Source organism: Drosophila sechellia, chromosome 2L (genome assembly GCF_004382195.2).
Source record: "Drosophila sechellia strain sech25 chromosome 2L, ASM438219v1, whole genome shotgun sequence".
In the NCBI taxonomy this organism is placed as follows: domain Eukaryota; kingdom Metazoa; phylum Arthropoda; class Insecta; order Diptera; family Drosophilidae; genus Drosophila; species Drosophila sechellia.
In genome coordinates, this window is record NC_045949.1 from 14,459,653 (window position 1) to 14,473,300 (window position 13,648).

At 45.4% G+C, this 13,648-nt stretch overlaps 3 protein-coding genes across 3 annotated transcripts; all 3 read left to right on the forward strand.

Moving 5' to 3' along the window:
* Positions 1-1,360: 1,360 nt before the first annotated feature.
* On the forward strand, positions 1,361-2,526 carry LOC6611302. Its single transcript, XM_002035813.2, has one exon. It carries the CDS (start codon positions 1,566-1,568, stop codon positions 2,352-2,354), a length of 789 nt encoding a protein of 262 aa, XP_002035849.1. The 5' UTR covers positions 1,361-1,565; the 3' UTR covers positions 2,355-2,526.
* Positions 2,527-3,219: 693 nt separating this feature from the next.
* On the forward strand, positions 3,220-4,584 carry LOC6611303 (COP9 signalosome complex subunit 1b). The gene has a single exon (XM_002035814.2). It carries the CDS (start codon positions 3,380-3,382, stop codon positions 4,472-4,474), a length of 1,095 nt encoding a protein of 364 aa, XP_002035850.1. The 5' UTR covers positions 3,220-3,379; the 3' UTR covers positions 4,475-4,584.
* Positions 4,585-6,288: 1,704 nt separating this feature from the next.
* LOC6611304 (ATPase family AAA domain-containing protein 1-B) lies at positions 6,289-7,667 on the forward strand. The gene is made up of 2 exons (XM_002035815.2): positions 6,289-6,372; positions 6,431-7,667. Exon 2 carries the CDS (start codon positions 6,459-6,461, stop codon positions 7,611-7,613), a length of 1,155 nt encoding a protein of 384 aa, XP_002035851.1. The 5' UTR covers positions 6,289-6,372; positions 6,431-6,458; the 3' UTR covers positions 7,614-7,667.
* The last annotated feature ends 5,981 nt before the right edge of the window (positions 7,668-13,648 follow it).

The following is a 13,648-nucleotide window of genomic DNA, read 5'->3' on the forward strand; positions in this document are numbered from 1 at the left end:
TAAATTATTTATACCCTTTAAAGAAAAAAATATTTTAAGGCTTAAAGCGAACTGTTTTTTTACTCATCAGTAGTCAGAAAGCGTTGTTATTAAATACAGAACTGCTCATTCCTTTCAACTTACTGGGGGCGTGGCAGACACTGTCTAGCTTCTTCTACCGCGTCAAAGACAGTAAATTGAAGTGCAAAAAGTGGAAGCCTTCGTTCACTCCTGGCTGCGTTTCTTAGTCATCTTTGTTTGTGCTAATTTCCTGCGGTGGGAAAAAGGAATGGAAATAAATTGAAATATAATTAAATTTTCTCACAAGGGCAGACTTGCTATATAAATTTCTTGCACTTTTTGAGTGTTTTATAGCCTGTTTATAATGTGTCAAAATGGTCGTTTTAAAAAGCAATAAAATCTGTGCAATTTAGAAGTAGTGCTTTGAAAGAAGTTCTGCATAACATGAATGGAGGCTTGAAAATTGTTTTTGTAGAGCGAAGTTGACTTTTCGTCAAGGCGTGGCCATTGTGACCTGTCCGATGTAAAGTGACCTTTGATTGAAAGTAGCAATCGCGCCGACAGATTTTGGGTCCAAGCATCAAAGTCGACCAGATTGATAGCTGAGAGATGGGGACTCGCTTTCTCCCAGGCTCTGCAATCAAAGTCAAAAATGGCTCACGATTGGCAAGTAATCGAGAGGACAAGAGTGCAGTACACCAGAAAACGTTGACATCGTTTTCAGTTTTTCGTCGGCGCGCTCAAATTTCTAATTTCATTAAAATGTGTTCAAAGGGCTGACGGCAAAGGGCGGTTGTCGGATGGATGTTGGAGTCCCAGACGTTGACAGACACAAATCGACACAATAGACGTCTAACGCAGGCTGGTGGGCGGTGGAGGGGCTTGTGGGAGGGGCAGCTTTGGCAATCAAAGAGCGCCGATCAAAGTTGAAAATCGATTTTAATTGCAATCTAGGCTCAAAGCCGCGGTGCTCGATTAGCGGTCAAGTGGGCGAGTGTGTATCTGTCAGTGGACATTAACGGGGCGTGGCATGTCGGAACTTGGTCCAATGAAGGTTTTTCTGCTTCTATTTCCAGTTGAAGTAAAGCAGTACCAGAAATTTCGGAAGCTTTGGCTCTTGAAAATGGTTTCGCAATTCTGTATATTTTTATATCGAGAAAAAGAATTTTCGGTCACATGTTCATTATAGACATCAGACATTTCATAATTATATTTGTATTCATTTGTTGGGATTTTTTTATAAAATATCCCTCCCTTATGATGCTATTTGAACATATCCTGATATTATTATTGAAAGTCGGAAAATTGGAGAATTCTAAACATCCATGAGATTTCTTTCAGTTCATATGTCAATAATTTGACCCCAGCACAATACCCCACGTGCAGTCTTCTCAAACGCTCCAAAGGGAGCACATCTAAAACAAAAAATGCGGTGCGGTCAGTAGTTAAATTGCGAAATTGAAATCGAAGTGTAAGCTCGTGGCGTCGAACCAGTTTTTATCCAAAATTATCTCGTTTTGATTTGAAGACTCGCTGCAACAAAATTTTAATCAAACAAAATTAAAATGCTGGCCAAAAGCAAACCGCTGATTGGCATGTCGCACTTGCTGCAAAAGCAGGTTTTAGGCTTTCTGCCTCCGTCTTCGTTTCGACATTTTAACTCCGAGAACAATTTGTACTCCCAGGATGGATGGGAGAATGGCTACCCGGCGCCCTCGCTGCCGCGCAAGGACCTAAAGCCGTTGGAAAAGAAAGACAGGTCAAAGGTATACGATGCCTGTTGGCAAACGACGCGACGGACCGAATACAAGTGCCGTTCGGATCCAGAGTTTCAGATGCACGCCTTCATCGATTCGCGCAAAAGTTGTTTAGAAGACCCCTGCGCCACCGAGATGTTGGCCATCGATCTCACCCACTATAAGCCCTCTGACATGGGCAAACGGAAGTATCCCCGGACCTGGTTCGAATGTGTGGTCAAGCGGCGGAAGCGGAAGGCCCACTGCGTCCCCGTACCGCCTCCGATGCCGAGGCGCAAGCGCAAGTCGCTCAAGCCCCCCTGCCCCGAGGATTTGTGTGTCTTGGGCAAACTGGAGCTTAACCTCATTAAACCCTGCGCTACGAAACCATTGAAATGTCCGCGCTTCAAAATGCCCAACTGTTGTAAGGAAGCCCGCGATCCGCCCAAGTGCCGTCGTCCATTTAGACGTTGTGGCCAGAGACCCAAGACCAAGTATCCAAGCTTCTCCGAGTGTCGACGCGATCCCTTCCCGGATCCTCGACCCATCGAGTGCAACTGCCTGCTCAAGCCGGCCATCTGCGATATGTGGCGCCACTACCGCCGCCGATTTGGCTAATCAACTTCGATTTCACCAAAGGATTTTTACCAAGTTTTGACCCAACTAAATTAATGTCTGGAGGCCTATCGCAACAAAAGGTGCTTTCGCATTTTGAGAGCATATGACAATTCTATCCCAACTATGTGTTGTCATGCTCGTATTAAAGAACTATAAAAATATTCGATATGAATAAAAAGTGTATGTTTAAATTCATTGGTATTGGGCTTTGCACATTACTCTTAAATAGTAAGTCCTAGTATATATGTTAACTCGACCTTTTAGTGTGAGATGATGTGAATTTGTTGCTGGCATTTGGTGCCGGGTGCGCTGACATGCTCGCAAAAATGCAATATGCAACAGTCCGTACGCGAGTTTGTATCTGCAGATTGTCCGAAGTGGTTACAATTCCCAGGGAAATAACCAAATTCCATTATACAGATACAAATCAAATTGGCAAAAGGCATTGAAAGGGATCAAACGAGGGTTGGTTGGAGAGGTAGGGATAAAATGCAAAAATCAAATTACCAGGACTTGAGAAATCGCAGACATCAGAGAGCCATAAATCAGTGGGGAAGACGAAGGGAAAGGAATCGTACTTATATAAGAAATTGTTACCGCTAGTTAACGGTTTATTGATGCGTCGCTTTTGGCTGAATTTATTGGCCTGGTCGTTGGTCTTTCGCTTCCGCACGCAAATGGAAAATGGGCAAAACCGAAATGGAGGAATCGAGCAAAGCGTTGAATTGATTTGGCTCTTAGCCGGCTTCTTAAGCTGTCAAATGCTTTGCTCTAAAAAATACCCGGACGCCAAGTGTGGCGTTTTCACGCTTTGATATTTTGAACATAAAGTAGAAAGTATGTTGGTAAATAAAAGAATTTGTTAAGAGTATACTATACTAGTAATAACATTTTAAAAACTAGAACGCTCTTCTTTCCCATTCACAAACATTTGGACTAAAATAGTAACAAATTCCGGAAAGAGTTTCCGAATTTCTTCCAACTTGATTTCCCGATCCTCCTACATTTTGATAACAGCCAATGCCATGGATAATGTGGAGGAGACCTTGTTGCATCTGCCCAGCTACGCTGATCGCTATACGGACATTCCCCGCCTCATCCGATTGAAGTTCATTGCCCAGGTCTGTCCGGAGCTAAGTGTTCCTGCTCTCGAGTTGGCCCTCAATCATGTGAAGACCACCTACAATGTCAAGTTGTACGACGAACTCTACAAAACACTGTGCGTTGAGGTGGACAGGAAGTACCCCACCCAGTCCAAGGGAAACGAAGAACTTCATGCCACTGGTGAAAGCGAGCCGAGTACTTCGAGTGGCAGGGGGAGAGAGGTGGTGCCCTATGATTCCTACTGGGTGGAGGACAACATCATGGAGGCCACTCTGATGCTTCAGGAACTAGACGCCGAGCTGAACTTCAAGAAATCGAATTCGGGCAGCTCCTATGTGCGACGCATTCTAGAGGAGATCGGGGATCACCACGAGAAGAGTGGAAACCTGCAGATGGCGGTCAAGTTTTATGCTCGAGCCAGGCCCTACTGTACCAGCAGCGAGAATGTAATCAATATGTTCCGGAACCTGATAAGGTTATCAATTTACATGGAAAATTGGTGGCACGTACTCACCTACATCGATGAGGCCAAGCAGTATGCCTATGGCTTTGAAAATCTGGCCCAGGAGGTTCCAGCACGTCTAAGCTGCGCCGCCGGTTTGGCTCATATGGGCCTAAAGATATACAAGTCAGCAGCCCAATATTTTCTGAGTACTCCGTATGGGCGTTACGACTACGATAAAATCGTGGCACCCGAAGACGTTACTCTATATGCTGGCCTTTGCGCCCTAGCCACTTTCGATCGGGAAATCTTACAGCTGGACGCTATCAACTCGGAAGCATTTAAGCCATTTTTTCAGCTCTCGCCAAAAATGTGGACCATATTGGCCAAATTCTACGCGAGGGAGTTCGATACCTGTATGACTCTGTTGCGCGAAATCGAAGATCATGTCAGGCTGGATGTTTATTTGTCTCCCCATGTCAGTGCGCTTTACGATTTGATAATGGCCAGAATGCTAAAAAAAAAAAACAGGGAAGTTATGACGGAATCTGTGAAAAAGCGGAAATCAAGATAAAGGCTAAAAAAAGACATATCAAAACCGAATTTGCATTTGTATTTCGGGGACCCTATTGATTTAAAGACCCTTTTCTTTTTTACAACAAATAAAGTCCAACCTAAAAGTTTTATTTTTTTTTTTAAACATTCCATTGGATATTGCCAGCTATTTTAAGTTTGCTTTCAAAACATCTAACTTAAAGGATGTTTTTTTATGTTGTCTTGTCACAATTTGACGAATGATGCAAAACTTTCCAAGTGAAAGCTCAAGCTTTTGCAACAATATAGGCACAGTAATAACAACAAAATATATAATTAAATTTTTCGTGTGCTCAGCAGAACGAACGAGCGAACTTGGAATCTGACAAAGAAGACAAAATAAGGGAAAAGGACTACGAATATAGTGGGTGGTATCCAGCGAAAGGTAGTGAGCGAGCAGGAGTTGGTGAAATCATGAAATATTGCATAGCTGAAGTGATTTTTATGAACTCTTCAAAAGTAGCTCAGTGAAAGGCGAATAGACAGTGGAAGAACTTGGGCTGTTTGTTCAACATAATGGTTCCCGGCACGCTAACGAGCTTAAAGATGTTGCACAAAGTGCGCACTGAAATTGCATCCATAATGGCGCCCAACGATTTTCTATTTCGGGATAAAGGTGATTTTCGCCGAAAGCTGAGCCCAAGTCTGGAAAACTCTGTTAAGTGGGCAAAGGTCAAGAGCAGATCAGATTTTAGAGCTCATAAAAAATAAGCCACTTCACTGTTTAAGATGGATTTCACTTCTTAAGGTCTTCTTAAGGTAGTCTTTAAAATTTAATTAGATTTGTTTAAAGAAATTTTTAAACATGCCCTAATTCATTCAATTCAATTCATTTTGTTGACCAATAGCTCAATCGAACTAAATTCATGTGGATTATAGACAAGGTTTAGTTTTACATGGAGTAAGCGCTTGTGAAATTCTCTTTGGTTTCCGTTAACTTACAACATTTTCTGGCTTAGATTGGATTTAATTTTTGATCGGCGCAAACAGACTTGAAAATCTTGGATTAAAATGCTAACAAGACTTTTGCGAAATACCAATTTTTGGGTGGCAGACAGAGACACCTGAGTCAGGAATATGAAAACTATTGGGCAAAAACGGTGGATAAAAGGGCTCTGCTCGTAGTAGTGGAAACTTCGTCCAGACATTGTGTTGAGTAATTCTTTTGTAATGCGGAAGGAAGCCCAAAACAACACAGTGTACAGCGATTTCCGTGAAGAGGGAAAGGGTAGCGGAAATAACTTCAAGACAAAGCACAGAACTGACCTGCGTTCGGTGGGCTGGGAAAATTGGGTGGTAAAGGGGTTCGCAGATAAATTGCTGCAGTGTTTAGTTAATACTTCTGACCGTCTTATGGCGTGGCCTTTCGTCCTTGGCTGCTGCGTCCAATTCAGCAGGATACCGAAGGAACAGCGATGGATTCTCGCAGCTAGATACAAGGAACAAGCAACAGCAGCTGGCTCGACAAGTTTATCTTTTGTTACATTGACTTCCGCTGAGAGATACTAAACTAGAAAACATTCTTCTCCGCCTTCCATTCAGGCTTTTTAAGTTTTATTTGCCGGCATTTCTTGCAGGTTAGCGTCAAAATCCTGCAGGAGGAACAGAGAAATTAAAACGCATCTGGACAATGCACAGTGGGTAAAAATGGCTTATTACTCCTTATTCTATGCAGTAGGTAGCTTTGGTTTTATTTAATTTAGCAGAACTACTTTTCATATTTAATCTTAGCAAATTTTTAAAAAGCACCTTCTGTTTTTTTGTCTCTGCGAGCTTAGACAACTTTTTAAAGCAATATTTTTCTACGACACTTGACAGTCCTATATTAATTTTATCGTAAATCTGTGTTGTATATACACTGGCGCGTAGCAGTAGGCAGTTAGTAATACAACGATGTGTAATTTGTAAAAGACAATTATTTATTATTCGATACTAGATTGTCGATACAAATTGGTGTGTGAAAAATGGACTCGCAGGAGGGAACTCAGTGCCACATCCTAGCCGTCGTAATTCGGGTGTGTGTGTTTAGCGCGTTAACGTACTACACTGCCAAATGGATGATCAACGTGCTGGATCCCAATAATAAGATCCGGGGTAAGGCGAAATATGTGGCGGAAGAGCAGCTGCGCAAGCTGAACTCCTCGGCGACTGGCGCGGCAAAGAAGTTTCGAGCCCGTGACTTTAATGAGCACGAAATCATGATCGCTTCACATCTGGTGACTCCTGAGGACATCGATATCAGTTGGTCGGATATAGCCGGGCTGGATGGGACTATCCAGGAGCTCAGGGAGACGGTGGTTCTCCCAGTGCGTCATCGTAAACTCTTTAGCCGATCGAAACTTTGGCGAGCGCCCAAGGGAGTCCTGCTGCATGGGCCGCCTGGTTGTGGCAAGACCCTGATCGCCAAGGCCATTGCCAAGGATGCTGGAATGCGATTCATAAATCTGGACGTGGGTGTGCTAACGGACAAGTGGTACGGGGAAAGCCAGAAGCTGGCCACGGCCGTTTTCACGCTGGCTAAAAAACTTCAGCCCTGCATCATCTTCATAGACGAAATCGAATCTTTTCTCAGGATGCGGGGTAGCAATGATCACGAGGCCACTGCCATGATAAAGACTCAGTTTATGTTGCAGTGGGATGGGTTAATGAGCAATACCAACATTTATGTCCTCGTTTTGGGGGCCACAAACCGGCCGCAAGACCTCGATAAAGCCATCCTACGCCGCATGCCCGCACAATTTCACATTGGAGTGCCGCGAGACTGCCAGCGACTGGAAATCCTTCAGTTGATCCTCCAGACAGAGCAACTGTGTCCTTCGGTTAATCTAAAGGAACTGGCCCGCTTGACGACTGGGTTTTCAGGATCCGATTTACGGGAATTGTGTCGCCACGCATCCTTGTACCGTATGCGCAAGTTTATGCGCGAAAAGCTGAACACCGGCGAGAAAATTGGAAAGGGCAAGATTGAATGGGACTTCGAGGTAAAGGATCGTGCCTTGCAGGAGTGGGAGCACTTGGAAATCCAAATGGACGACTTTCTCAAGTCGCTGTCCGTCATGAAGGCGTCGAAACATCAGGAGCAGGGCACTTTTGTCGAAAAGGATCTGGAGTTGGACTGAGGACTCCGTATTGGGTATTGATGAGCATAAAATCGGCAATAAAAGCTTCGTTATCTGCAATTTCGCAGTTCTCTCTTGTCTTATTTGGAAGATTTCTATGTATAAGCCATTATCATTATTTGCGTCTACTGTCGTACTTTACTTTTTTACGAAGTTAATTTTGTGTTCACCATAGCATATCGTCGCGATCGAACACTCAACGAGTGCAGACGTGCCTGCGGGCCGCGAGTTATCTGTGTTGTTCACATAGAGCCCGCATTTTAGCAATTTAACACAGCAGCACCCACGTGCAGTGGTTGGTACACCGACCAGCTGTACCCAGACACCGTCCCCCCCCTCCCCCCCCACGATCCATCCCCCCTCATCATGGATTGGCAGGCCACCCCCTGCGCCCACAAGCCAGGGAAATCAACCCCCTGCAAGAAGGCCCGCAGAGTAAGGGAACCCAGCCCGAGCAGCGACTCCAGCACCTCGCATTCGGAGCCTGGCAAGCGCAAACCTGTGAGCAAACCCACGCCCAACATCAGCGCAGCCTATCGTCGAAGGCTGGCAAACAGATTTGCCATTCTCTCGAACGAAGAGGACGGCAATGACGACGACGAACAAGGCATCCAAGACGGAGAACCTGGACCTGCTGCCACCAAAACCCCGGGCAAACCCAAGACTACTCTCAGGACTTTCAAGCCACCACCAATCTTCATACCGGATGTGACCAATATCAAGGCTCTCACTAATAGCATTGCTGGAGTACTTGGCAATGATGTGGAGTTCACACTGAAAATGGCAAGCAACAACAACGTTCGCGTGATGACCCCGGACAAGGAAAGCTTCTCCGCCCTGAAGGACTTCTTGGCCAAGTCCAATAAAAGGTTTCAAACCTTCCAGCCCCGAGACGAACGTGCCTATAGAGTAGTCATCAAAGGTCTTCACTACTCAACGGACCCAGAGGAAATTCGGGATGGGCTAAACCGTCACGGACACAAGGTCAGAGACCTCTACAACCCCACCCAAAGAAGTACCAAAAAGCCACTTAACATATTTTTCGCCAATCTCGAGCCGGCCAAGAACAACAAGGAGGCCTATAAAGTTACGCGACTTTGCAGATCAGTGGTGACAATCGAGCCACCGATAAAGTTTAATGACGTGCCGCAATGCTATCGCTGTCAGGCATTTGGACATACCCAACGGTACTGCCACCTAGAACACAGGTGTGTCAAGTGCGGAGACAGCCACCCAACCGTTGAGTGTAAAAATAATAATAAGCCGGCCCATTGCTTGCACTGCGAAGGACCGCATGCAGCCTCATATAAAGGTTGTCCCGCATATAAGAAGGCCAAAAGCATGCTCGCTCCAAAGCTGGCTTCAGCCCCACGCGCCCATTACACTGTGAGCAGCAGCAAGGTTACTCCTAACGTTAGTTTTGCCAACGCTGTCAAGCAGGCAACTGATGAGACACATGCCATCCCTCATACTCAGGCCAATTTTGACAACCTGATGGAAACAATAATGGGCAGAATGGAAGCCATGTTTGAAAAAATGATGGAGAAGGCGATGAGTCAAACGAATCAGATGATGGAGAAGGTAATGAGTCAAATGAATCAGATGATGGCAACCGTCTGTAAGTCCCTATGCAATCAGCACTAGACATAACCATCTGGAACGCAAACGGCCTGATCAACAACAGGCCAGAGGTCGAGCTTTATTGCAAGACCAACCAAGCAGATATTCTCCTCATATCCGAAACCCATTTTTCAGACAGGTCCTACTTCACCTTAAGGGGGTATGACCTCGTGTCAGCCATCCACCCTAATGGTTCAGCACGCGGCGGCGCCGCCATCCTTATTCGCAGCAGCATCAAATTCGACACCCAACCACCAATTCAAGAGGATTGGGTGCAATGCGCCCGAATATCGGTAAGCACCACCCACGGAGACATTAACTTAGCTGCTGCCTACTGCCCACCCAGATTTAGAGCCACGGACGATTGCTTCTCTTCGCTTTTGGACAGCCTCGGCCCCAAATTCGTCATAGGAGGTGACTTTAACGACAAGAATACTTGGTGGGGTTCCAGAGTATGCAATCCAAAAGGACGCGCGCTATGCAGGCAGGTTCTCTCCCGCAACCTCAATTGCCACGGAACTGGGACGCCAACATACTGGCCCACTGACCCTGCAAAAACTCCAGACATCTTGGACTATGCGATCTCTGGCGGCCTGGACCCGGCAAGAATCCAGACCAGGGAGGTGGAAGACCTTCTCTCGGACCATAGTGCCATTGCCGTTTCGGTCTACGCCTCAGCCATGTTGAGATCCGCGGGTAAAAAGTTAATCTTCAAAACGTCCGACATCAGCAAATACCACCACTGGCTGAACAACTCGACAGTCACTAATCCACCATTGGATACCCCTGAACTTATAGATGCGGCCGTTGTGAACCTCACCTCGCAAATTCAGGAGGCAGCAACTTATGCTGCTCCAAGGTTCTCTAACCAAACGAGGGACAGAAGTAGAGACGTCCACTTTTGGAATCATCGGGTTAATGAGCTCAAGTCAGAGAAAAGGCGTCTCCGACGGGTTTGGTTCCTCTCCAGGAACCCTAGAGACAAAACAGCTCTCAACAGAGCCACCAAGGAGCTGAAGGAAACTCTGGTCAGGCTAAGGAAGGAGGCCCTCGACAGCTTTGTTGGTAATCTCGCGCCGGGTGATCCCCACCACAACCTGTGGAATGTTACCAAGCGCATCAAGAGGCCACTGAAGAGGATCCCGCCCATCAGAAGACAAGACAACTCATGGTGCAGAACTGAGACCGAAAGAGCCAACGCATTCGCCGAGCACTTGGAGGAAGTCTTCACACCAGCCAATCGATGTTCCCCAAATGAAGCAGCCGAAACAGCCAGGCTCCTGTCAGAACCTCTCTTTGACTCCGAGTCGATACCCCAGGCCACGGAAGAGGAAATCAGCAATTTAATAGCGGCAATGGGTAACCACAAGGCTCCAGGCGATGATGCCATCAATGCCATTGCTTTAAAGCTCCTCCCCCCTATTAGCAAGTCACTAATCACGACCATAATAAATAAGTGCTTGCAATTGGGGCACTTCCCTTCATCATGGAAACGCGCCGAAGTAGTTATGATCCTGAAGCCTGGTAAACACGAAGCCAATCCCGCCTCCTACCGCCCGATCAGCCTACTACCAGTACTCTCCAAGATACTCGAAAGAGTATTTTTGACCAGAGTATTGCCGGTGATTGAGGAGGCTGGTCTGATCCCTGATCACCAGTTTGGCTTTAGGCGCCGCCACGGGACACCAGAGCAAGGCCACCGAGTAGCGCAATATATCCTGGACGCCTTTGAGAATAAGAAATACTGCCTAGCAGTAATGCTGGACATTAAGCAAGCCTTTGATCGTGTTTGGCACCCCGGTCTCCTCCTAAAGCTCAAAAACGGCCTGCCCCAGCCATATTTCAAGTTCTTAAAATCGTTCCTGGAGGGCAGAAGATTCGCCGTCAGGTGTGGAGAAGCGCGCTCAGACGTCAAAGAAGCCCGTGCAGGAGTTCCCCAAGGAAGCGTTCTCGGTCCGCTCCTCTACAACGCGTATTCGGCTGACCTGCCGGTGATACCGAGCCAGTACATTATGGCAGCCACTTACGCCGATGATACTGCGTTCCTAACAACAGCAGATACCCCAGCAGAGGCCTCCCAGACTATGCAGGAGCAACTAGATCTACTGAACACGTGGCACACGAGATGGAATATATCGGTAAACAGCGACAAGTCAACCGCTACCACCTTCGCAACTAGACGCGGCACTTGCCCACCAGTCAGTTTCAACGGGTTCCCAATCCCAGAGGTAGCCAATCCAAATTATCTTGGCTTTACACTGGACAGGAGACTTACATGGAGACCACACCTGCTAAAGAAGCGGAAACAGGCGGAGAACCGAGTCCGTGAATTCTACTGGCTGATGGGCAGACAATCTAAGCTACCGACTTCCACTAAGCTCCTTATCTACAAAGCGATCATAAGGCCAATCTGGACGTATGGCATTCAACTGTGGGGCACTGCATCGAAAAGTAACATCAACATTATCCAGACATTCGAAAACAAAACGCTCCGCACAGTCACAAACGCTCACCCTTTCCACGATAATGCCACTATACACGAGGTCCTCAGCTTCCCCTGGGTGAAGGATGAGATTAAGAAAAGCAGCAGGCAGTACATGCAGAGGCTTCAAGACCACCCAAACAACCTGGCACAAGACCTGCTGGACACCAGTCAACGCACCAGGAGGCTGCACCGATCACACCCTTTGGACCTCTCTGGGATTAGACACGCAAATTAAATTAAATTATATACATACATTATTATATACATCATACATACAATATCGACAGTTATTGTATAGTTTCGCAACAATTTATGTAATCAATTAATTCTCTACCGTTAAGTTTAGTCATCAAATTTAATGATTGTCCGCGAAGGACAGTTTTAAATTAATATATCCAAAAAAAAAAAAAAAAATGTATAAGCCAAATTTTATATCAATTTATATTTTAAACTATAAAACGTCAAGCCTCCTTCGTCCTCCCACCGGCTTGGAATGTTCAATAACAAATTCCATTTCACAGCCAAGCTAATTTTTTTCAGTGCTACGCCATTATCTTCCGGCTAGTTCTATTTTACGAGACTACCCTCTTTATACCTCACTTTAGCTCATCCTGCCCAGTTACCAACACCCCAAACTGTCAGCCCGACCAATATTTTTCACATTTCATGGCATGCATGAAGAGTTTTTGCAGCCATGAAGAGCGGCGAGATATCTGAAAAAAGGTCTGCAACCAGGAACGGCTGCGAAAGAACAGCACCAGCACAGTGGCAACAAAAACTCAAAATAACAACAGCTACGACAGCAACAAGAAAAAATCTTTTATGTAAAATTGAATATTCATAAGTTGATTCACAGAAGCGGCAGAAGCCTAACTACGGACCTCAGCCTCCGCCTCGTTTGCTTCTGAATTACTCTTGCGAAGAGTGTTTTTATTTTTATCATGCATATGCAATTCAGATGTAAAGAAGTTAAATAATAAAGTCGGTGTATGGAAAATGTTGAATATTTCAACTTAGATTTTATCAGCCAGTCAAGTTTGCATGAAAATATTAACTTATATAGCCCATCTAAATACATGATTAGTTATAATTTAGTTAGTTTAGTTAAATTTCTTATTGTAGTGCCGACTACCAAAAATTAAGAAGCTTTAATAAATAGGATTATATAAAGATATAAGATGAGAAAAATCGATGGTCATGCTTTTAATGGTTTTTAAGAGCAATCTTAAGTGTGCAAAGGGTACTTTATATTCGGTATTTAGGACCATGCAATGAGGTCCTTTGTTGGTAGTGTTGTCGCATTGGACTGCTCGTTGATTGTTTTTGTGTGTAGTTTTGTTTGGCTGAGTGAACCTGCAGACGCTTCCGCGCCACGCCCCCAACTCATCTCCCGCCCACGCACACTTACCCATACAGGGACACACAGGCACATGCAAAAGCTGCCGGTGTTTGCTATTTTGTCATGCAAATTGTATTTATTGCGGCCAAAAACCAACAACAACACCGAAGCCGCACAAAGATATGGGGGCGTAGACGGCCTCGCCCCGCCCCCTGTAATTGTTTGCTATTTGTCATTGTGTGCGTGTGTGAATGGGGTGGAGTGTGGGTTGTGGGGCTGCGTATGTGTGCTCTATAGTAAACAAGAAAATTGACTGCCGCTGGTGACCTGTAAACTTGGGAGCACTCTTTCGAGTTCCCCGAAATGCCATGCACCCTAAATTCAATGGAGATTGTCTAAATAAAAGACGATCCTAAATGGAAATCTGGAAAACCGGATTATATTTCTGTTAACTCAATTTCAAAAGATCTTTTCAAGATAGCTTTCGAATTCAGCGAGCTCATTTCCCATTTTTTCTTGATAAGCATATACTAATGTCGATTATAATAAACTAAGAGCTTTGTACGATCAAACGACAGTATCGCGATGAAA

Coding starts and splice junctions, on each gene's coding strand:
- LOC6611302 (XM_002035813.2), top strand. CDS start 1,566: ATGCTGGCCAAAAGCAAACCGCTGATTGGCATGTCGCACTTGCTGCAA.
- LOC6611303 (XM_002035814.2), top strand. CDS start 3,380: ATGGATAATGTGGAGGAGACCTTGTTGCATCTGCCCAGCTACGCTGAT.
- LOC6611304 (XM_002035815.2), top strand. CDS start 6,459: ATGGACTCGCAGGAGGGAACTCAGTGCCACATCCTAGCCGTCGTAATT.